Source organism: Scyliorhinus canicula, chromosome 15 (assembly GCF_902713615.1).
Source record: "Scyliorhinus canicula chromosome 15, sScyCan1.1, whole genome shotgun sequence".
Lineage (NCBI taxonomy): Eukaryota > Metazoa > Chordata > Chondrichthyes > Carcharhiniformes > Scyliorhinidae > Scyliorhinus > Scyliorhinus canicula.
This window is the reverse complement of record NC_052160.1, coordinates 62,017,268-62,040,785: the sequence shown is the minus strand read 5'-3', so window position 1 is coordinate 62,040,785 and position 23,518 is coordinate 62,017,268. Positions and strand designations below refer to the sequence as shown.

Here is a 23,518-nt window from a genome sequence, read left to right as displayed (position 1 = left end):
ACCGTTTTGTCAAAGAATGAATAAAAGTCTTGCCATTATTAATTATTGCTTTATTTGTTATCTTCCTCTTACACTGCTCCTTTCTAGTTGTACAAAGAAGTTGGTTGATCACTCGTACAATGATTTTGCCTAGAATTACCATAAAATGTACAAAAAATGTAATGCATATGTTTAAGAATTTAAAAGACTGTGCCAACAAAATTCTACTTGAGAGTCTCTTTCTTTACAAATGAATTATTTTATACAGAGCAGTTTGAAAATGTCAAAGTATAGCACATTTGCCCTTCTCTACCCAGGGGTTGCTCTTCATTAGCTCTGGGTTTAAGAATGGGTCGTTTGGCACTCCCTCTTCTATCCACTTCACAAAGCTTCAGACAGAGATGGAATAGAAAGGAGAGATATATTAGTCAGACGCTAATAGAAACAACAATTGATAAATACAATTTATTTCAATTTGAGTCTATTCTGAACAAAAAACACCATGGTTGCTTTGGCCATGTCACTGTTATTAACCCTTGATTAAAAAAGAAAACATTTTCTTGGGTTCTGCCTTGACAGATAGAATTGATGCATCTTTCCCAGCAGTCACCTCGGCTCACTTTTCCCCTTTAGTTTCCTTTTTAGAGTAAAATCTCCATGTTTAAACTTTTGTTTTCTTCAAAGACCCATCGTCTGGTCTCCCTGCGCCAAAACACATTCGATGCCATTGATGCTAATAAACCCCCATTGTGGTTTATTAGCTAATTCCAAGTATGAAGGTTCCAGTGTTCATGGATATTTTTATCCACAGATTCGGGTGACTGGGCATAGTCGATCAGTAGAAGCATCCAAAGCACCAACTCCCAAGAATGAAGCTTGATGGCTCTCTTCCTACATGCATTGCTCAATGTGGAACTGAGACACAGGACAGTCTTGGGTTCTATCCTTAATCTACACTGAGTTTGTCTTTCTTGGCCAGGATCACCATTGGGGAGTTGCACTTGACCTCTGAGCTCTTGGACAAAAGCGAGGTAATCCGAGACAGGATTTGCACTTCTGATTACTAATGCCCTGTCAACAAAGTAAATGTGTGCGCGCAACTGGTGAGGATGAGATTGGGTTCAATTCTGATACTTCCCCTATTGTTGAATAGACTGCAAAATCTCTTGGTTTGAGCTGGTGTGAGGAAGGCACTAGGGCAGGGGTGGGCAAACTTTTCCGTGCAAGGGCCACATTCAGAAATTCACAATTTTAAAGGGCCGCATAGTATATTAAGTAAAATAATTAATATTTTAAATAGCCAAAATAAAAGGTCTTTAAAGAAAAAAAAGCACATTTATTTGAAAAACAAAGTAACTCAGTAAGTAACAGAACAATGTCAATGAGAATGATGCATCTGACTGCAGTCATTTACCAGTTTGTTGAAATCAGGTGTCAAGTTGCTTGTGCTGACCCTTAACACTGACAGAAGCACAGCCTAGCCGAGTCAACGATAAAAACGCGCGTAGTGGGGTGGAAGAGTGGGGCTGCCTTATTGGTCGGTTTAGTTGGGTGTGCGACCAATAGGAGTCCAGGTTACAAACAATAAGCCTTATTATTGTTTGTAACCTGGACTCCTATTGGTCGCACACCCAACTAAACCGACCAATGAGACAGCCCCACTCATCCACCCCACTACGCGCGTTAATAAGCGCATTTACTTCAGCGGCTTTCCCCCGGCGGCTTTTCAAAAATGCCGGTTATGATTCCGGGCACCTCATTGGCGGGCTGCATAAAAACCTTTGTCGGGCCGTAGTTTGCCCACCCCTGCACTAGGGCCATCACTAACTGAAACCAAACGTCATAGGAACAATATATTCCAAAATGGACAACGGAAAGCAGCAGCTCCATGGCCATGATAGACATGTCAGCTTGCTCTGACTGCCATCGCACCATTTTCATTGCACTGTAAAACTCAGTGTAGCAGATGTCAATCACCATCTGGCTTCTGCATTTTGTCACCTAATGGATAGTTAAGTCATAAACAGAATCTCAGGGTTATGTGTCTAGAATATTAGAGTTTTGTCGGCGTGGGGGAAGCCAGCAGTCATACACACGGTTTCAACCAGTCGGTGATAGACAGCTGTCCCTGGGTCCATTTTGTAGATTTTAATTGAAAATAAATTTTGAAAATTGCTGCTAAAAAAGGATTTTTCCCTCCGCTTCTTGCGATACAACTGCAAGTTTGTGTATTATACATGGAGGATATTCTGAGAAATGGTAGAAATTAGCCTCAGGAGAATGGGGCTGATCAGCCATGATTGAATGGCTCAACCTCAAGGTTGCACTTCATTCATCCAGGAGGGAATGTACAGTCCGGATTGCATAACCATCCACTGCATTAATGATGCAGGCAGTGGCTCATCTGCACTTGATGTTTTCATGGGTGTGTAATCCCCTGCCTTGTGTCCCAGGCAGTCCAGTAGCTTAAGGTTTTGCTCGGAGTGTGTTGTAATTAGAACAACTCCCATAAACACCAGGTTACTGGACTGGTGAAGTCAATTTTAATCCCAAATATTTAGCTGTGTACTTCCTTACTTTTATAGTAATACTTTTCTTCCCCGACGTCACTTTTTTCCTCACCAATTATTATCCCACCCTGATCTCCTTGAGGGTCTTGGGCGCTTTACTGCAATCCACTTGGATGAGTGCTATGCCTGATGATCGGCAACCATCACCCATAAGCCTCATTAGTGAAAACATTGCAGCCATCCCTCATCTGACACCCATGTTGTAGTTCTTAGGGATGTGGGACATCTGGCAGATTTTCCATAACCCAGGATACTTTCGGTGAACGTCTCTTCCCTCAGTCTGGCTATGGTCAGAATAGATGAATATTTAAACCTTTAATGTTTTTATCTAATGGAGCCAAATGTGTTTACTCTCCTTTCATGGTTGTGAAATGCTAAATATTGCAATGAACCCATTAATGAACTTCCAAGGGCGGCATCTGGCGCAGTGGATAGCACTGGGACTGTGGCGCTGAGGACCTGGGTTTGAGTCCCGGCCCTGGGTCACTGTCTGTGGAGTTTGCACATTCTCCCCATGTCTGTGGGGGTTTCACCCCCACAACCCAAAGATGTGCAGGTTAGGTGGATTGGCCAAGCTAAATTGCCCTTTAATTGGAAAAAAAATAATAATTGGGTACTCTAAATATATATTTTTTAAATAAATGAACTTCTAAACACAAGATTATATGAACATTTAATTGGCATTTTAAGTAGTGACTATCCTAATATCATGCAAGTTTGTTGGACTTTACCTGGTGTAAGACTTCTTACTGTGCTCACACCAGCCCAAAGCAGGCATCTCCACATCATGGCTAATATGTAGCAGCAAATTGTTATTTGGGAGTGGGCTGTGTAGATTGCAGCTGTATTCTCAACTGGTTGTTCCTAGTACTGTGCGCTGCCTCGAGCCTAAAGCCCATCAGAAGCCACAGACAATACAACAGGCAGCGCTCAGTCTAGTGGCAGGAGGAACAAGGTGAATGGAGAGAATGCTTGACACAAATTTGAAGAGTTTGCCAGTAAACCTCTTAGTTATGGCAATCACGGAGCATGTGGAAATTCAACCTCCAGCCATCCAGTCAATGTTGGAGTGCAGCAACTAAATTGTTTTAGTGAAAAGTTTATTCCTTCTCTAGTTTCTCCTTGCATTATTATTTCTACGGGTCAAGCAGTGGCAATGTGATTCTCCAAAATGCTACAATCCTCAGCAGTTGAGCTTATTTTTTTCTTTTGGCTGGAAGGAGGCTCATTTGGAGGATGCACACAAACATGGAGCAGTTGGGCTAAATGGCCTGCTTGGTTTCAGTGGCCACGCAATATGTCAGTACTCACGTAAACTATTTTCTGGGCAATTTTCGGAACTAAAAGACAAATAAGTCTGCACAAGCTGACTACTGGGGTCTAGGTGGTTTAACAGAACTTTGTGTATATCTTGCTTCTTATTGTATTAGTGTATATCTTGCTTCTTATTATATTAATGTGTTTTGTTGAGTTATTTTGACTGGCGTTGCTACTTTTATGGGCACTGTGGATACTAGATTGAAACAATCTATTATCAGGTGCTCAGCTACGGGAACTTTAAACAAAGCCAATGATTTTCATCTCATGTGCTTAGCCGGTGATAATAGATTATGTTTGATTGATAAGTCCTTGAATAAACAGATCCTGTTGTCGTACAGGCCAGGCATCTGGATGATACTGTTTTACTCCAGTTACCACTGGTGCCAAGGAACAATAAAACTGGACCTTGATGACCATTCTTTATTGCCAGTCAAGTGGCATTGCGTAAAACCCCAAAAGTGCCATGGCAAAGCACGCCATCTTATTTGTCAAGATGGAGAAAAATAACTCGCATTCCCTCCCAAGACTTTTTTTTTTCCAATTTAAACCACCCAATTTTTTTTTTTCCAACTGAGGGGCAATTTCACATGGCTAATCCATATACTCTGCACATCTTTGGGTTGTGGGGGTGAGATTTCCAAACACGGGGAGAATGCGCAAACTCGACACGGCTAGTGACTCGGGGCTGGGATCGGACCCTTGTCCTCAACACCGTGATGCAGCAGTGCTAACCACTGTGCTTCCCAAATGAATGAATGTATATAAATATAAAAAAGAAATGCCTAAACTCAAACCCTATCCTGTGTTGAGTCAGCTCATCTCAGCCAGGTTGGAAATAAAGACTCTGGGAGGGGAGGATTTAGCCAACAAACTTTGTTTGGGGCTGGGTCAGATGGATGGGGAGTGGTTTAAAGTCTGAGAAATCTGCTGTGAGCCTCTTGTCACTCTACTTCTGGAATGTAGCCCTGCATTTTCCACAAAGCAAGGACTTGATGGAGTGTACCAGAGCAGATTCAAAGACTAGGCATCCTACAACAAATAATTCCCCTCTTCCTGACTCCCGAAAACCTGTCCAACATCTGCAAAGCACAAGTCCAGAGTGTAATGGAATATGCTCGAATTGCTGGATGAGTGCAGCTCCAACACAAGAAGCTTTCAACACCAGCCATGACAAAGCAGCCCACTTGATTGATACCCCATCCACAGCCATTTACTTGCTCCATCACTAATGCACAATGGCAACAATGTGTACTGCAGTAACTTGCCACGGTTCCTTGGGCAAAAGCAGCAGATACCTGGGAACCCCTCCACCTGGAGGTTCCCCTCCACTCAGACTCTTGGCTGGAATTGGCAGCCCAAGAGTTAACATCTCCTTTTCTTGCCTTCCCCCAACCTTGGTTGATTATACTTTCTCCCCAATCAATCAACCCCAACATTTTCCCCATATAATAAACCAAGGTTACCACTCCAGAATTGCACCTGCCTCACCCCATTCCCTCCTGTCTGTCTCCACCCATCCCTTGTACATGATGGATGTCAAGAGCAGGATATGACCAGGTACAAATATATTTCTCCTGGTTAAATTCTCCTGTTAACATTTGTCTGGAAGAATGGCCATTTGGTCAAGTCTGGAGCATTATACATGTAGGCAGCTTAGAATCTCTGACAGTCAGTACCTCAGGACAGGTGGAAGGAAAAATTGAGAGAACAGTGCCTGACTTTTTTCATGGCTAGGCCAGCATTTATTTCCCATCCCTAATTGACTTCACAACCCAAGAGGCGATGGTTAAATTCTCTCTTTTTGGAGATGGTTATTGCCTGAAACTTGTGTGGTGCAAATGTTATTTGCCACTTATCAGCTAAAGCTTGGATAGTGTCCGGGTCTTGCTGCATATGGGCACGGGACTTTTTTGGTATGTGAGGAGTCACAAATGGTACTGAACATTGTGCAATCATAAGACATGCAATCATCAGCAGCCCCACTTCTGACTTTGTGATGAAGGGAAAGTTATTGACAAAGTAGCTGAAGATGGTTAAAGCATTACCCTGGGGAATTCCTGCAACAAAGTCCTGGGCCTGTGATGATTGAATAAAAGACTACCTAAGGTACACAGCTACCACTGAGTTTTTTCTATCCTGACTTTCTACTTGGTGGTCACCACCTGCAATCCTGTCCACTGAATCAATGTTTCCACTAACTGTGTACAACTAAGAATTAACTACCCACATCACATCTATGGCAGCTACAAGACCCTATTCTGGGAATCAAATACATGAACATTACTAATAATGTGGAATAACGATCCCCTGCAGCAATCTTACTGGGTATTGTGTTATGAAAAATGTATTTATTTAATTGCATCCATACGAGACCAACTATGGAATCAAAAAATTCAGCTATTTGATTGAATGTTTTGTATCAGAAAGGCAGATGAGCATGAATCCATAATTAATGTGGTTTATTTATTTTTTAAATATCCTGTTTTAGACATCAATATTGAATGCTTCTGAATTATTTTAGATGCAGTTTGAGTTCTGAATGGGTTGAGCTCCAAAATGCTATACTGAGGTATGAAAAACCTGTTTTATTCCACTCAGCACTCTTTCCTCCCCCCCCCCCCCCCCCCCCCCACCACCCCGCCCCCTCCCCCCTCCTCCTCAACATCCACATTCGTATCAGAATTTTGCATTTATCCATCTTGGTGGAGGCCATTTTATTCGTTCATGGGATATAGGTGTCGCTAGCTAAGCCAGCATTTATTGCCCGTCCCCAATTGCCCAATATGTGGTCTTGAACTACTGCAGTCCATGTGGCAAAGGTACATCCACAGTGCTGTTTGGGAGGGAGTTCCAGGGTTTTAACCAGCAAACAAGGATTGGGGGAGGGGATATATGTCCAAGTTGGGATGGTGCATAACTGGGAGGTGAAGGTCTTGCCTCAAAGCAACTGAAGCGAAGCATCGGAAAAGGTTGGTGCTTGAGATTTGCTCACAGTACGCAACTGACATACCTTAAGCCAACAATTCAACTCCTTGGCCGAATGATCCAGTTAAGACACCTACCCAATATGGATTTCCGAAGCTGTGGCTCAAAGATAAACACCAAGCTAATGGTTGAACATTGCAGTGATGCTCTGGAATAAAAACTAGAGAGGGTGCAGGGGAAATTCACCAGGATGTTGCCTGGGCTGGAGCATTTCAGTTATGAAGAGGGACTGGTTAGGTTGGGGTTGTTATCCTTAGAGCAGAGAAGGCTGGGGGGCGGGTCTGATGGAGGTGTACAAAACTGAGGGATATAGGTAGGAAGAAAGTGTTCCCCTTAGTCGAGAGGTTAATAACCAGGGGCAGATTTAAGGTAATGGGCAGGGGAGTTGAGGAAAATCTTTTTCATCCAGAGGGCGGTGGGAATCTGGAACTCACTGCCTGAAAGGGTGATCAGGGCGGGAACCCTCACAACATTTGAGAAGCATTTAGATGAGCCCTTGAAACGTCAAACATACAAGGCTACAAACGTTGGAAAATGGGATTAGAATAGATAGGTACTTGATGGCTGGTGCAGGTACAATGGGTCAAAGGGCCTCTTTCTGTGTTGTAAAACTCTATGACTTTTCATCAATTCTGCTCCTTAACCATTGGCTATTTTTCCAATCAATGGAGAATGGTCCTGGAATGGAACTTACCACACAGCACTGGAGTCACCACCCTGCCTCTTAGCACACTGTGGACGAGCGCATTGGTGGATCATTGCAACCATGTCATGTGGATCTACAAGTAATCAGCTGGACTAAGTAATAACACTTTCAATTCTGATTCTGGAGATTGTGAGTTCAAGTCCTATACCAGGATTTGTCCAGCCATTTGTAGATTTCATATTAGACACCATCACCCCTCAGGATCAACTAGTCAAAAACAAATCAGAATCTTCATCTCTTAATCTACATTCTTATGCTGAAGGAAAGTACATATTTTGATCTGCCATTTTGGGGGGCAAGTAGTAGATGTACTATGGACTCCTCAAGGTAGTTTCTCCCTCTTTGCAAGAGGTTGAGTTTGTCTTCAAGTTCTGGATACAAGATGGATGAAGCCACTCAAGGACGAAGATAACTATATGCTTGAATTGATCAATCACAAAGCCCAGAATACAAAGGGAGGTTAGTGATGAAATAGTAGAGACGGGAACAATAATTTTCAGAACATGTGAACAACAGTGAGTCATAAAGACCCGACACACTGTTCTGCCTTTTTTAACGAATTTTGCCAATTAAGGGGCAATTTAGCGTGGCCAATCCGCCTAACCTGCACATCTTTGGGCTGTAGGGCTGAGACCCATGCAGAGACAGGGAAAATGTGCAAACTCCACGCAGACAGTGACCCAGGTCTGGATCACCTAGGTCCTCGGTGCCATGAGGCAGCAGTGCTAATCACTGTGCTGCCCACTGTTCAGTCTTTCAATGAGATCAAGCCTGATCTCTAGCCTATCTCTATTTACCCACCTTGACTCCATATACACCAGTTCAATAATACAAAACTTAGATACAATATTAAAGGATAATCATAGAATTTACAGTGCAGAAGGAGGCCATTCGGCCCATCAAGTCTGCACCGGCTCTTGGCAAGAGCACCCCACCCAAGGTCAACACCTCCACCCTATCCCCATAACCCAGTAATCCCACCCAACACTAAGGGCAATTTTGGACACTAAGGGCAATTTATCATGGCCAATCCACCTACCTTGCACATCTTTGGACTGGAGAGGTAAATGGCTCTTGCACTATGTTTATGGTTTCTTATAAAAGTCAACAAGGCAGACTTCCAGTGGTGGCAATGAAGGAGTAAGTCGCACATTTGATGGCTCCCGCTCTGGTCGGACTTTTGGACCTATCCCGTTTTTTGTGCCAGAATTGAATTGTAAAACAGATATTAGTGGCAATTGTTTACTGAATTCCCACTTCGGTGCATGGAGAGAAGGACTAGAAGATTTTGTACGGGCAAAAACAAAAAGATAGAGAAGGCTTGAACTGTAGCTGCAGCAGAAGACAAAATGGCGGAGGGTCGGACCTCTGGCTTGTCGACCCAGCAGTCTATGGAGCAGCTGATGCAAGTCATTCAGGAAGGCTTTGCTACATGGAAACAGGACTGCTTGGACCCGATAAATGAGTCATAGAATAGAATTTACAGTGCAGAAGGAGGCCATTCGGCCCATCGAGTCTGCACCGGCTCTTGGAAAGAGCACCCTACCCAAGATCAACACCTCCACCCTATCCCCATAACCCAGTAACCCCACCCAACACTAAGGGCAATTTTAGACACTAAGGGCAATTTATCATGGCCAATCCACCTAACCTGCACATCTTTGGACTGTGGGAGGAAACCGGAGCACCCAGAGGAAACCCACGCACACACGGGGAGGATGTGCAGACTCCGCACAGACAGTGAGCCAAGCCGGAATCGAACCTGGGACCCTGGAGCTGTGAAGCATTTGTACTATCCACAATGCTACCGTGCTGCCCTTTGAGCGGTTGGAGCTTAGATTGGACGCCCAGGATCGGGCGATCCAAAAAGGTGGAGAAGGCGCGGGCTGAGCAGGAGGAACATCAGACTGCGGTGGAGTAGGAGGTGTGGATGCCGAGGGACCAGCAGCAGCAGCTCAAGGAGAAGGTGGAAGACCTAGAAAATAGGTCCCGCTGGCAGAACCTAAGAATTATCTGGCTCCCGGAGGGGTCTGAAGGAACAGACGCTGGGGCATACAGAGCACTCGCGAGGAAGCCGCGAATGGGCGACCCCCCCCCCAACGTATGAGGATCAGCACTTCAACTTCGAGTTACCCGAGGACGTGCTGGACTTTGCGAAAAAGAAAGAGCTGGTAATGGATTGAGAACTTTTGAACTTGGCTGCAACATTCATGTTTTTGCTTTTTTTTGTTTCTCTGTTTTTGTAAAAAATTTCTCATCTTGCGTTTCATGGAGGATGTTTGTGATGCCATTTGCATTGATTTGGAACCAGCGGTAGAGCTGAGTGAGTCGAGGTTTTCATTTGCACTGTTGGGGGTGGAGGTGTGCTTGTTTTGATCTTGGTGTTTTTCTGTTGCCAATTGTGTGGGGATTGTTTGATTTTGGAGTTTGTTTGTATGATCGGGGGGGGGGCGGTAGGGAGGGAACAATAGGTGGGGGAACGGTGGAGAGGGAACAATAGGTGGGAGACTATCTGGAGCTGGGGGCCACCAGGCTAGTTGGGCAGCTAGCTCTCGGACGCGCAGTGGGGGGGGGGGGGGGGGGGTGCATATGTTTGGTTTAGTAAAGGAGTTGGGTTATAGGGTGTTGTTACTGGCGGGGGGTGGGGGGGGAGGAGATGTTCTGCTGACGAGGGAGGGACTTGGGCTGGAGAGGACCCAAAAATACCTCAATAAAATGTTTATTAAAAAAAAGTCAAGAAGGATTTATTTTTTGGGCGCTTTTAACAAACATTTTATTGAGGTATTTTCGGTATAGTAACAACAGCAAAATAAACAATATACATGAAACCATAAACATAGTGCAAGAGCCATTTACCTCTCATACAGGTCCCAACTTTATTGACCCCCTACTCTAATCTAAACTACCCCCCCCCCCCCCCCCCCCCCCCCCAACTCCCCGTCTGCTGACAATTAATTTTCCACAAAGAAGTCGACGAACGGCTGTCACCTCCGGGCGAACCCCAACATTGACCCTCTCACAGCGAAGTTGATTTTCTCCAAACCGAGAAATCTAGCTATGTCCGATAGCCAGGTCTAAGACTTTGGGGGTTTTGAGTCCCTCCATGCTAATAGTATCCGTCTCCGGGCTACCAGGGAAGCAAAGGCCAGAACGTCTGCCTCTTTCTCCTCCTGGATTCCCGGGTCTTCTGACACCCCGAAAATCGCCACCTCTGGACTCGACACCACCCTTGTCTTTAACACTGTGGGCATGACGTCCGCAAACCTCTGCCAAAATCCCTTAAGCTTTGGACATGCCCAGAACATGTGGACATGGTTCGCCGGTCCTCCCACACATTTTGCGCACCTGTCCTCAACCCCAAAGAATCTGCTCATCCGGGCTACAGTGAACAACCTTAATTTGTATCAGGCTGAGCCTGGCACATGTTGTGGACGCGTTGACTCTACTCAACGCGTCTGCCCATAGACCATCCTCTATCTCACCTCCCAGCTCCTTCTCCCATTTGCGTTTCAGCTCCTCGGTTTGCGTTTCCTCTGACCCCATAAGTTCCTTGTAAATGTCCGAGATACTCCCTTCTCCTACCCACCCTCTTGAAACTACCCTGTCCTGAATCCCCCTTAGTGGTAGGAGCGGGAAGGTTGATACCTGTTCACGTAGGAAGTCCCGCACCTGCAGATACCTGAATTTGTTTCCCCTCGCCAATCCAAACTTCTCCTCCAGTGCCCTCATACTCGGAAAGCTCCCCTCTATAAACATATCCCCCATCCTCTCAATCCCCACTCTCTGCCTTAACTGGAACCCCACATCCATACTTCCCGGGCAAACCGGTGATTATCACAGATTAGGGACCAAACTGATGCTTCCACATGTCTCCTCCATTGCCCCCAGACTCTCAGGGCCGCCACCACCACTGGACTGGTGGAGTACCATTCCGGCAGGAACGGCAGAGGCGCAGTTACCAACGCTCCCAAACTGGTGCCCTTAACATGAATCCTCCTCCATACACTCCCATGCCAACCCCTCCCCCACCCCCTTCCTGATCATGGCTATGTTAGCCGCCCAGTAATAGTTGCTAAAATTTGGCAGCGCCAACCCACCCTCTCCCCAACTCCGCTCAAGCATTACCTTCCTTACTCGGCCCGCCCAGGTAAAGCCCCTGATCACTCTGTTGATCCGGTTAAAACAGGACTGCGGAATATAAACGGAGAGACGCTGAAATACAAATAGGAATCTCGGGAGGACCGTCATCTTCACCGTTTGCACCCTTCCAGCCAGAGACAAAAAACGCGTCCCATCTCCGAAAATCGTCCTTCATTTGGTCCACCAGCCAGGCCAGATTCAATTTGCAGCCGGTCCCATTCCCTTGCCACTTGGATGCCTAGGTACCTAAAGCTTCCCTTTACTAACCTAAATGGCAGCTCTCCCAATCGCCTTTCGTGTCCCCTCGCCTGGACCACAAACATCTCTCCCATATTAAGCTTGTACCCCGAAAACCGGCCAAATTCCCCAAAAGCCCTCATGATTTCTTCCATCCGCTCTATTGGGTCCAAAACGTACAGAAGCAGGTCATCCTGTGCTCCACCACCCCACCCCCCCTGGACCAGTCCTCTCCAGCCCCTCGAGGCTCTGAGCAATTGCCAACGGTTCTATAGCCAGCGCAAACAACAGTGGGGAGAGGGTGCATCCCTGTCCCGTTCCCCGGTGCAGTCTAAGATAGTCCGATGTAGTCGTATTCATCCGTACACTTGCCACAGGAGCCTGATGCAGCAACCTGACCCAGTCGATAAAGCCCCGCCCAAATCCGAACCGTCCCAGTACCTCCCACAGATAGTCCCATTCTATCCGATCAAAAGCCTTTTCTGCATCTATTGCGATCATTACCTCCACTTCCCTACTCTGGGGGCATCATGATCACATTTAACAGCCTTCTTACATTGGCCACCAACTGCCTGCCCTTAACAAACCCCATCAGGTCCTCCCCAATAACATCCGGAACACAATCCTCAATCCTGGAGGACAAGATTTTGGCCAGCAACTTGGCATCCACATTCAACAGGGATATCGGCCTGCAGGACCCACACAGCTCCGGGTTCTTGTCCCGCTTAAGAATCAGCTAAATCATTGCCTCTAACATCGTCGGGGGCAGCACCTCTCTTTTCCTTGCCTCATTGAACATCCTCATCAACACCGGCCCCAATATCCCAGAGAACATTTTATAAAACTCCACTGGGTACGCGTCCGGCCCCGGGGCTTTACCTGACTCCATGGCCTTCAGACCCTCCACTATCTCTTCCAACCCGATCAGAGCCCTCAGCCCTTCTACCTGCTCCCCGCCCACCTTTGGGAAATTCAGCCCCTCCAAGAAGTGCCTCATCCCTTCCGGCCCCGCAGGGGGTTCCGACCTATACAGCCTGCTATAGAAATTCCTAAACACCTTATTCGCTCCTATTGAATCACCTACCAGGTTCCCATCTCCGTCATTTACTTTCCCTATCTCCCTAGCTGCCGCCCTCTTCATAAGCTGCTGTGCAAGCATTCTGCTGGCCTTCTCTCCATATTCGTAGATCGCCCCCCTCACCTTGGTCAGCTGCTCCACCGCCCTCCCTGTGGTCAGCAAGCTAAACTCTGCCTGTAACCTCTGCTGTTCCCTTAAAAGCCCTGCCTCTGTGGTCTCTACATACCCCCTATCAATCTGTAGTATCTCCTTTACCAGTCGGTCCGTCTCTGCCCTGTCCATCTTCTCCCTATGGGCCCAGATCAAAATCCCCTGACCACCGCCTTCAGTGCTTCCTACACCATCGCTGCTGAAATTTCCCCCGTGTCATTGACCTGCAGGTACCTCTGAATACATTTCCTCAGCCGCTCGCACGCCCCTTCATCTGCCAAAAGTCCCACATCCAACCTCCAGTGCGGACGCTGATTACTGTCATTACTAACCTGCAGGTCAACCCAGTGCGGAGCATGGTCTGAGATTGTAATCGCCGAGTACCCAGTGTCAAAAATAAAGAAATCAATCCGGGAGTATACTTTACGCACGTGCGAGTAGAAGGAGGACTCCTTCACCCTCGGCTGCCCAAATCTCCATGGATCCACCCCCCCCCCCCCCCCCCTCCCCCCGCTCCATGAACCCTCTTAGTTCCTTTGCCATTGCTGGCACCCTGCCAGTTTGAGCTTGACCAGTCCAGGTCAGGGTGTCAACAAGGATTTCTAAAGGACACATCATACTGAACTGATTTAATTAACTTTTATGAAAATGACCAAGAATAATGGAATTGATTTCATTTTGTGATCTGGATTTTTTAATGCCAAATATGAAACTTGTGAAGATTAAGGGCACAGTATTCAAGATAAAGAGGTGATATAGACAGTGGATAACAGGAAAATAGAAAGTCAAATATAGATTAGATAATTCTTGAATTCACGTGACTCAATAGCGTGAGTCAAAGATTTGAGTTCCTCGCAATTGCCGCACACAAATGGTTTGGATGTGAGGGGCAGCATATGGCACAGTGGTTCGCACTGAGACTACAGCGCTGAGGAGACAGGTTTGAATCCCAGCCCTGAGTCACTTTCCGTGTGGAGTTTGCACATTCTCCCCATGTCTGTGTGGGTTTCACCCCCACAACGCAAAAGATGTGCAGGTTAAGTGGATTGGCCATGCTAAATTGCCCCTTAAAAATTAGGGAAAAAATAATTGGGTACTCTAAATTTATTAAAAGAAACAAATGGTTTGGATGTGTAAATAGGGGTAATGATAAAAGTTAATGATTATTTTTGACTTTATAGTGTAAAAAAAAGAGGTGCATAGAATTTTACACAGAAACGAGCCATTCGGCCCAACAAGTCTCTGCTAGTGACTTTACTCCACACAAGCCTCCTCCCACCTTATTTCCATCTAATCCTATCAACATATCCATCTAATCATTTTTATCTCGTATACTTTGCCATTAATGCATCTCTGCTATTTGCCTCAACTACAAGTGGTAGGAGGGTCCACACACCCCAACCACTCTCTGGATAAAGCTATTTCTTCTGAATATGACTTATCTTCTCTTTATAGATATCCCAACAAGCATAAACATCCTCTAAAAAAGCAAATTACTGCGGATGCTGGAATCTGAAACGAAAGAGAAAATGCTGGAAAATCTCAGCAAGTCTGGCAGCATCTGTAGGGAGAGAAAAGAGCTAACGTTTCGAGTCCAATGACTCTGTCAAAGGGCGGCATATACATAAATATACATCCTCTATATGTTTAATCACTTAAACCTCTATTGTTAAATAACTTTACACTTGCACTTATATAATTCTATGAAAACCTTATGGCTGTAGTTGAGCTGGTTTTTGAAAGGATCACACCATTAGACACAATGAGAGAGTATCATTCTCACTCTCATCTGCCACTTTAATCAGAACATTACAACAGAACCTGAAGCTTACTCGGGGATTGTTTTGGAAGACATCTCCCTCTTGTATGACAACTGGTACTTCAGACTATCCACTTCCTTCTTGAACTGCGGAGTGTCCCAATCCTCCATGGTCTCCGATTATTTTCTTTTAGGAAAAGAGAAAGAAATCTGAAAAAAGGTCAAAAATAGAGAAAGGAGATTAAACACCAACACAATATATTAGTACAGTGCTTCACTTCAGATACAAGAGGCTTTAGTTACAGGTTATAGTCCGAGTGATATCGTCTATGTGGAGTTTGCACGTTCTCCCCGTGTCTGCGTGGGTCTCACCCCCACAACCCAAAGATGTGCAGGTTAGGTGGATTGGCCACACTATGTTGCCCCTTAATTGGGGAAAAAAAATAATTGGGTACCGTAAAAAAAAATTTTAAAGTCTGAGTAATACATTTCTTCAAATGAAGGTTGCATGAAGCAACCATCCAGCAGACCTGTTGTGATTCAGGGTCATGCAAACCAGGGAGGCCTAAAGATCAATCTCTAGTCTGTGCCAATATAACTGAGCCCGTCTTTCGAATTAGACATTAAACATTCAGGTGGATGTAGCAGAACGCATATCATTTGAAGAAGAGCAGGTAAGTTCTCTCCAATGTCCTAGTCAATCACAAAACAGATCACATTGCAGTTTGTGAGATCTTGCTGTACAGAGCTATCATATTTCGTACATCACAACAGTGACAACACTTAGTTCCTAATCACCTGTTACAACTTGAAGTAATGAAAGATACCATATAAACAGTTCTCTTTTTCCTATCTCTATAATCTCCTTGAGCCACACAACCTATAATATATTTGTGCTCATTGAATTCTGGCTTCTTAAGAAACCCCATTTTAATCCACTCCACCTTTGGTTGCCTGGATACCAAGCTGTGGAGTTCTCTCCCAAACCTCTCTACCTGACTTCCATCCTTTAAGACACCCTTTCAAATCTACCTCTTTGGCCAAGTCTTTTGGTCACTTGACCTCATATCTCGTTGCATGTTTTATAATATCCCTGTGAAGCACTTTGAAATGTTATATTCTATTAAAGGTTGAATATAAATTGTTCTTCAATTTATGAGGTGAGTGTGAGATGAGGAATGGAGTTATACCTGGTTGCAATATATGCCCTCCCCCCCACACTATCACCACCAACCTAGATCAGACTGTCAGTTCTCACTGAACTCGTATATGAAGAACAGCCAGAATTCTGGAGCTCTGGCAAAGCCAACTCTATACAAACAAATCCTTTGCACCAAATATTCACCTCCTTTTCTCCTTGCAGATACAGACACGCCACTTCCAGTTTTTATTTATGTGACTAATTCCATGGTATTTTCACTGTGTGCAGGTAATTCAAAATAGACCCAGGTCTGTACAAATATAAATTAATATATTCATGTAAATGTTCAGCCAAGGCTGGGGAAATTCTAGAATGTTCCCTCAGCTCTGTGTAGCTGATTCCCAAAGATGGTCCTCGTCGTCGCAAACACTTTTTATTGATGTGTTAACTGAATCAGGAAGACCTTGTGGGAAAGACGTGACAGGCACCAGGTCATTGAATCTGGAAATGGATCTATCAGAGGAACAATCCCAGAATCAAGCCTGGAACACCAATATGCACTATTTCAAGCCTACCCAAAATTCACCCAGCAATTCACACACTCTTCAGGACACAAAGGACATATAAAACCCTGATGGGAAACAAGGCGGAAAGGACTGAAGTACAAAAGAGTGGGAGGCAAGGATGTTCCTTGGATGATCAGCAGTCTAATTACATTTGCAGCTGACAGGAAAGAGTGAGCCTTCTATTGTTGTCATTACAAATAAGATTGTTGCTCTTACATAGAGCTGTCTGCTCTATGTATCCTATATCTGTCGGTAAATCTAATGTGTTAATTCAGAAACTGAGCCCAGCTCAAGCGAAATGTGTTGATAACACCGGAGTGACTTGGAGTGAAATAAAGTGCAGGGAGCACTATTGATTTGCTGAAGTGAGAGTTTGAAAGGGGGTGCAAACCATTGTAAGTCTCCAGCTTCTGGTTTGAAGGGGATGTGTGTTCATTTATGGGAGGCATAGCAAAGGCGTTAGCAGAGAGCTCTGAAAAATATTCACGTCAGCACAGATAGCAGACATCCCCAGGATGGTAAATTGTTCTATCTGTCTCTTCGACTGAACCTAAAAAAGGAATACATTCCGTTTAGATGTGCTAACAAATGTGTTTTGCGATTGTCAGACTCCCTGAAATTCATCGAATTTACAGTGCAGAAGGAGGCCATTCGGCCCATTGAGTCAGCACCGGCCCTTGGAAAGAGCACCCTACCCAAGCCCACACCTCCATCCTATTCCCGTAATCCCACCCCACCTTTTGGACACTAAGGGCAATTTAGCATAGCCAATCCACCTAACCTGCACATCTTTGGACTGTGGGAGGAAACCGGAGCACCCGGAGGAAACCCACGCAGACACAGGGAGAACGTGCAGACTCCGCACAGACAGTGACCCAAGCCGGGAATCGAACCTGGAACCCTGTGAAGCAACTGTGCTACCGTGCTGCCCCAAATGAAGCCCGAATGCACTCAACACCATCATCACCAGCAGCGTGCATTTTTAGAACTTGTTTAACACAGACAGGTAATCAACTGAAATTTCATAGCGAACTACAGAATGGGATATTAGGACTGGTTGACAAAAGATTGGTCAAAGAGGTGAGTTTCAAGGACCATCTTAAAAGGAAGAATGTGAGGGAGGAAATTTCATAATTTAAGGCCTTGCAGCTGAAGATGCAATCATCAGTGAGGGAGTGATTAAAATCGGGAATGCTCAAAGGAACAGAATTCGAGGAGCGCAGAGATCTTGTCGGGCTGGAAGCAGTTACAGAGACGGGAGGAATTCGATGGAAACATTGAAATTAGAATCAATGAAAGGCACTTTAGAAAATCCATCAACAATGGTTCCTTAATATTTTTTCAACATTGTCATGGAGTCAGCAGCACTGTGGTACCAGTCGTCCTACACCCACTGTGAAGAGATTGAACTCAAATAGCCACTTGAACCACTTCCAGCTGCCTGTTGTCAGTGAAAGTTTCATTCAGGTTGGCCAGAACCCAATCTGAAGAGAGATGATGACAGCTGTTAGTCTTGATGGTATTGGGGCTCAGTTATCTTAACCACTTTGCAATCTTAGAACACAGCTGCCTCCTCCCTGGGAGTGCCAACCCTCCATAAATATATTTTCTAAAGAAATTTAAAGTACCCCAATTTTTTTTCCCAATTAAAGGGAAATTTATCGGGGTCAAGCCACCTACACTGCACAACATTGGGTGGGGGGGGGGGGGTGAGACCTATGAAGACACAGCGAGTATGTGCAAACGCCACACGGACAGTGTCGCGGGGCTGGGATCGAACCCGGGTCCTCAATGCCGTGAGGCAGCAGTGCTAACCACTGTGCCACCGTGTGGCCTTCCCTCCAACAATATATTGGAATTTTCAGTCAGTAAAGATGAATCTCCTGGATATTGATAAGCGTGACTCAGGGGGAAAAAACAGGCATTTAAAAATTTGTACGTCATTTCCTTGACACATTTTAGTGGTCATAAAAATATTGGTGATGGGATTAGAAGGCTGTTTGACAGGCGAGCACCATGCAGCAATTAAGTAATTAAGAGCATGTTTGTTTTTCAACTGATGTAAGGCAGCACAGGGGGATAATCTGGTGATGCCAGTGAATCAGTGATGGGCGCCTTGGGGGCTGGGTTGTTGGGAGCCAGGAGGTGATGAGATAATCGAGCCCCTCTACCATTTTACCAGGAGTTGGCAACTTCAGCGGAAACAAAATTAACATTGCAGCTCAATGACTAGTTCCCAGAACACAACTGTTTTCCAACTGACAATATTCTGTTTGCCTGGTCCCAAGGGCTGAACAAGGGTCAGGAGGAAGCTTGAATCTTTGGAAGTCCATTCCCAGACAGGTGGGGGCAGGGCCAATAAATATTCGGAGGCAAAGGTGGATAGATTCTTGGCCAACAAGGGAATGAAAGGATATTGAGAGGGTGGGTAAGCGGGAAAGTGGAGTTCAGACAACAACCATGACCTTAGTGAATGGTGGAACGGGCCCCGAGGGGCCGAATGGCCTTCTCCAGCTCCTAGTTCGTGGATGCAAGTTAGCACAGTCAGAGAGCTCATCTTCATTGGTTGCAAGAATAAAGATGGGTTTTTAGGTAGAATATATTTAACCTGGCAGCCGAGTTTATCTTTAAATCGGTTTCAGAACCTATATTCATCATTGACTCCAATTCCAACTGTTAATCAGGAAATACTAATTCAGTTTGGATTAGCTAATGGGGCATATTCAACAGCCTCTGGCCACGTTAGTAATCGGTAACATGCGAGATAAACGGGGAACCAGTTTCCAATTGTGTTGGGGCAGACTATCTAAACACAGGGAAACCTCATGGGGGTGGGGAAGCAAACCAAACCAGGTGAGAAAATAGCAAAAGGATCAAAGCAGCCCCCCTCCACCCCCAACCGCTTTTCCATGTGAATTCACTAACACTGTTTCCGCATCGCCAAGGCGAGTCTGCATCTGCAGCTCACTCACAACAAGCAGGGACAGGAGCTGGGAATCGCCAGCACTCTCCTCACTTGCACTTCTATACCATTGACAAGACAACCGTTCTCAGACCTCTCCATCTCACCCAGCTCCAGTGAAACCCTGTCCATGCACAAAACCCCATCCACTTGTTTTGGCCGGATTGCACTCTGCACCGACCTCTCCCTCGATAGCCCACACACATTTCCCAAAGTGATCCTGAAAAAAAAAATCACTGAACAAAGACATCTCTACCCAGGCACAGGCACACTTTTCACCTGATTCTGACACACTCTTGTGCCAACTTCCCATTCACAATCAGGCTGTTGCCCACATTTGGGGAGCCTCCGTCCATTTCTAAATCCCCCCCCCCCCCCCCCCCCCAAATCATCCCATACACAGGGTCCAGTATAACCAGGTGGACGCAGTCACTCCATTTCAATTCTACCCTAGGATTCCTCGTCAGTACATGCACTCCATCGCAAGGGGAACCATTTTAAACATCTTATTTTACAGGTGCGATATTAAGCAAGGCAGAGATGGTTCTCTCTCCCGCCCATTCTTCAGGCGGCAGGGCTGGGCTGGCCGTCTGTGAGGCGCTTTTGGTGGCGACTAACCGGAATGTGGTGTGCCCAGAACAATACACAATCCTGATTTCCGGCCAGCCACTCGCCCTGCCCATTTCTGATCCTCACTTTTAACTCAAGGAAAATTGAAATTTCTCAATAAAACGACATCGACCCTGTGAGACAGGGGATGGTTGGTCCCCACCTTACTCCTCTGGTATAAAATACTCGGTGACGGTCGCTTGGCGAGGGCGTTGTTATCAGGCTGGCTGAGTCGGTTATTTAGACGGCTGCAGCTACCATAGTCTGAGACTTGCTCACTTGACCAGGTAGTGGTGAGGGATAACATATAGACGGGGGGGACTGGACACGACCAGATTAACTCGACCATTGATGGCAAATCATTGCATCTGCCTGAAATCTCCAGGCTACAATGTAACGTGTTAAATTTGTGTCACACAATTGCTACATTTAAATTGCGCAGATCAGGAACCCCTCCCTTTGTCTTTTGAGAGAAAATATGAACTCACCTCACTGCCCAGGCACTTTTTTATTACAGCGAACGGGCATCCGTCGCAAACTGGTGCATCCAATAATGACTCCTTTGTGTCAGGAAGGGAAGTTTCAGCTCAAATATATACAGATGTTGCCCCTGTCCTTTTCCGAATTGCAAATCCTCAGTGTAATCTATTAATGTAACCGGCAATCCATTCAGAATGTGCTGTCCAGGAGCTGATGCTCTTTGGAGAGGATTTGCACAGCTGAGCTCTCTCTCCCTCCCTCTCTCTCTCTCTCTCGCCTGCCCTCGCTGTGTGGTAACAGAGCCTGTAAAGAGAGAAATATACCAGCTTCCTGGTGTCTCATTAGAGGCTGTGCCGGGGGTGTGGGATGGACTGTAACCCCTGGTATCATAGCTACCCTCCTCCTGGCAACATCCACTCTTGTTCAATTAAATCCCTCAGGGCTCTATTAAGCCACACACAATGTTTTTTTTTAAACTGCGGAATATGCAGCAGGGCTAAAGGGTCAACGTCGCAATTGGACCATTTCGCCTTACGATTTGAATCATCCATGTACGGGTGACCAGCGTGTGTCTTGCACACACACACACACACACTGGGCGAGGCAGATCATTTATATTGCCTATTCCAGTTCTGCACTGCATTGCTGAAAAGTGGCTTTCATTCACATTTATTAGCTCGCCCAGGGCGTTTAGCAAGTTCTGCCCCTGCGTCCGCGAACACAATCATATTTCTGGCCCTGGACGATAATGTTCATTTATTCACTTGCACACGAGTATCACACACTTCCATCCAGAAGTATTCTTGCTTGTCACAGGCAGAAACATCAGACACTCCTGTTTATTCTAGTCAGCAACTCAAGACCACCATTAGAGGTAAAGACCTTTTTCGCTTTGTGAGTACTTTGGAAATAATACATTGAAAAATACTTGCACACACCCATTATCAATTTTGCCAGAATTCTTTATGCAGTAAATATGATTGAACTCTTATTCTTCTGATGAAGCATTGTACAGATAAGCAACCTGTGCAGTTAGAGAGGAAATGGTGTGGTTGGTATCTTTACAGCCAATAAGGTATTTTTGCAGTACAGTCACTGTAGGAAACATGGCAGCCAATTTGCACACAGCGGGATTCCCACCACCAGCAATGGAACAAATAGCCAGATAATTTGTTAGTGAATGGAAGATGAATGTTGGCCAGGACACCTGGGAGAATTCTTCTTCAGGGTAGTGCCATGGGAGGTTATAATAATAATCTTTATTAGTGTCACAAGTAGGCTTACATTAACACTGCAATGAAGTTACTATGAAAATCCCCTCGTCACACTCCAGCGCCTGTTCGGGAACACAGAGGGAGAATTCAGGATGTCCAATTCACAAGCATGTCTTTCGGGACTTGTGGGAGGAAGCCGGAGCACCCGGAGGAAACCCACACAAACACGGGGAGAACGAGCAGAATCGGCACAGACAAGTGACCCAAACAGGGGATCAAACCCAGATCCCTGGCGCTGTGAAACAACAGTGCTAACCACTGTGCTATTGTGCCGCCCATCTGAGGGAGCAGGTTCAATGCCACCGCCCCCCCCCCCCCTCTTCAAAAGACAGCATCCAGTGTAGTGTACACCTTCATTTACCACACTGGAGTGTCAGTCCAGGTTAACCCACCAACTTCTGCCTGTGAGGTGAGAGTGCCCTTAATTGAAACAGAGTGCCAGATGTGCCTGAAGCCACTCACGCTGTGTTATTGGAGATGGGGAAAGGGGAGGAAGAAATCTCGAGCTCTGGTTGTTGATGCTGCCAATTTTGGATGAGCAGTCATGTGATACATGTCTTTCTTGACTTTATCAGCCTCACAACCTGATCACTTTGAATCTTTCCTCCTTTCTCCCACTACCATTACAGCACCTTTAAGCAAGTCAGCATACAGCACAGTAAGAATATGTGGTTGTACGCTTTACTGAGCTGCAATATACTGAAACTAAGTTGCAAAAAGTAAATCTTGCCCGGCTGCTAAATGTATTACTTTGTTATGCAACTGTGCTGCTTTGATAAATGTATTTACCCTCATCCCACCATTCCCAGCATCCCAGTTGAACCTGAGAAATTATTCAATTTCCTAACGATGCACTAGGCATCATTAATAAAATTGTTGTAATATATATCAAAGAAAGGAAGCACCAACTGCTTCAGCAGACAAAATAGCTTTTAATAGTTCCACTCCAATTGCATTATGCAACACTTTAGAACATAGAACATAGAACAGTACAGCACAGAACAGGCCCTTCAGCCCTCGATGTTGTGCCGAGCAATGATCACCCTACTTAAACCCACGTAACCCGTATACCCGTAACCCAACAATCCCCCCATTAACCTTACACTACGGGCAATTTAGCATGGCCAATCCACCTAACCCGCACATCTTTGGACTGTGGGAGGAAACCGGAGCACCCGGAGGAAACCCACGCACACACAGGGAGGACGTGCAGACTCCACACAGACAGTGACCCAGCCGGGAATCGAACCTGGGACCCTGGAGCTGTGAAGCATTGATGCTAACCACCATGCTACCGTGAGGCCCCCCTTTGAAATACAGTTTGTTGGAATACCAAGAACACAAACTCAGAGAAATATACATACATTAAATATGTTTAATAGAGCGAGAGTAATACAGTGTTCATTGGAAGAGGAAAGCTGGCAAGTCAATTATGTAGGATTGCCTCACGGGTCACCAGTCTAATGAACAGAACATCCTCTCCTCATTCCTGGTACCCATTCCATTTACATTAGACCACTCACATTTCAAACTATTATTTTAAAATAGTTCTCAAGGGGGTT

At 45.5% G+C, this 23,518-nt stretch overlaps 1 protein-coding gene across 2 annotated transcripts; it reads right to left on the bottom strand.

Moving 5' to 3' along the window:
- Nucleotides 1-29: 29 nt before the first annotated feature.
- Nucleotides 30-21,063, bottom strand: gng13b (guanine nucleotide binding protein (G protein), gamma 13b). 2 transcript variants are annotated; one of them, XM_038819547.1, is made up of 3 exons: nucleotides 20,691-21,063; nucleotides 14,998-15,134; nucleotides 30-368 (listed from the first exon to the last, which is right to left on the bottom strand). In XM_038819547.1, exons 2-3 carry the CDS (start codon nucleotides 15,093-15,095, stop codon nucleotides 263-265), a joined length of 204 nt encoding a protein of 67 aa, XP_038675475.1. In that variant the 5' UTR covers nucleotides 15,096-15,134; nucleotides 20,691-21,063; the 3' UTR covers nucleotides 30-262. The 2 variants fall into 2 exon arrangements, with proteins under 2 accessions (XP_038675475.1, XP_038675476.1); XM_038819548.1 differs by lacking the exon at nucleotides 20,691-21,063 and adding an exon at nucleotides 20,366-20,512.
- Between the last annotated feature and the right edge of the window lie 2,455 nt (nucleotides 21,064-23,518).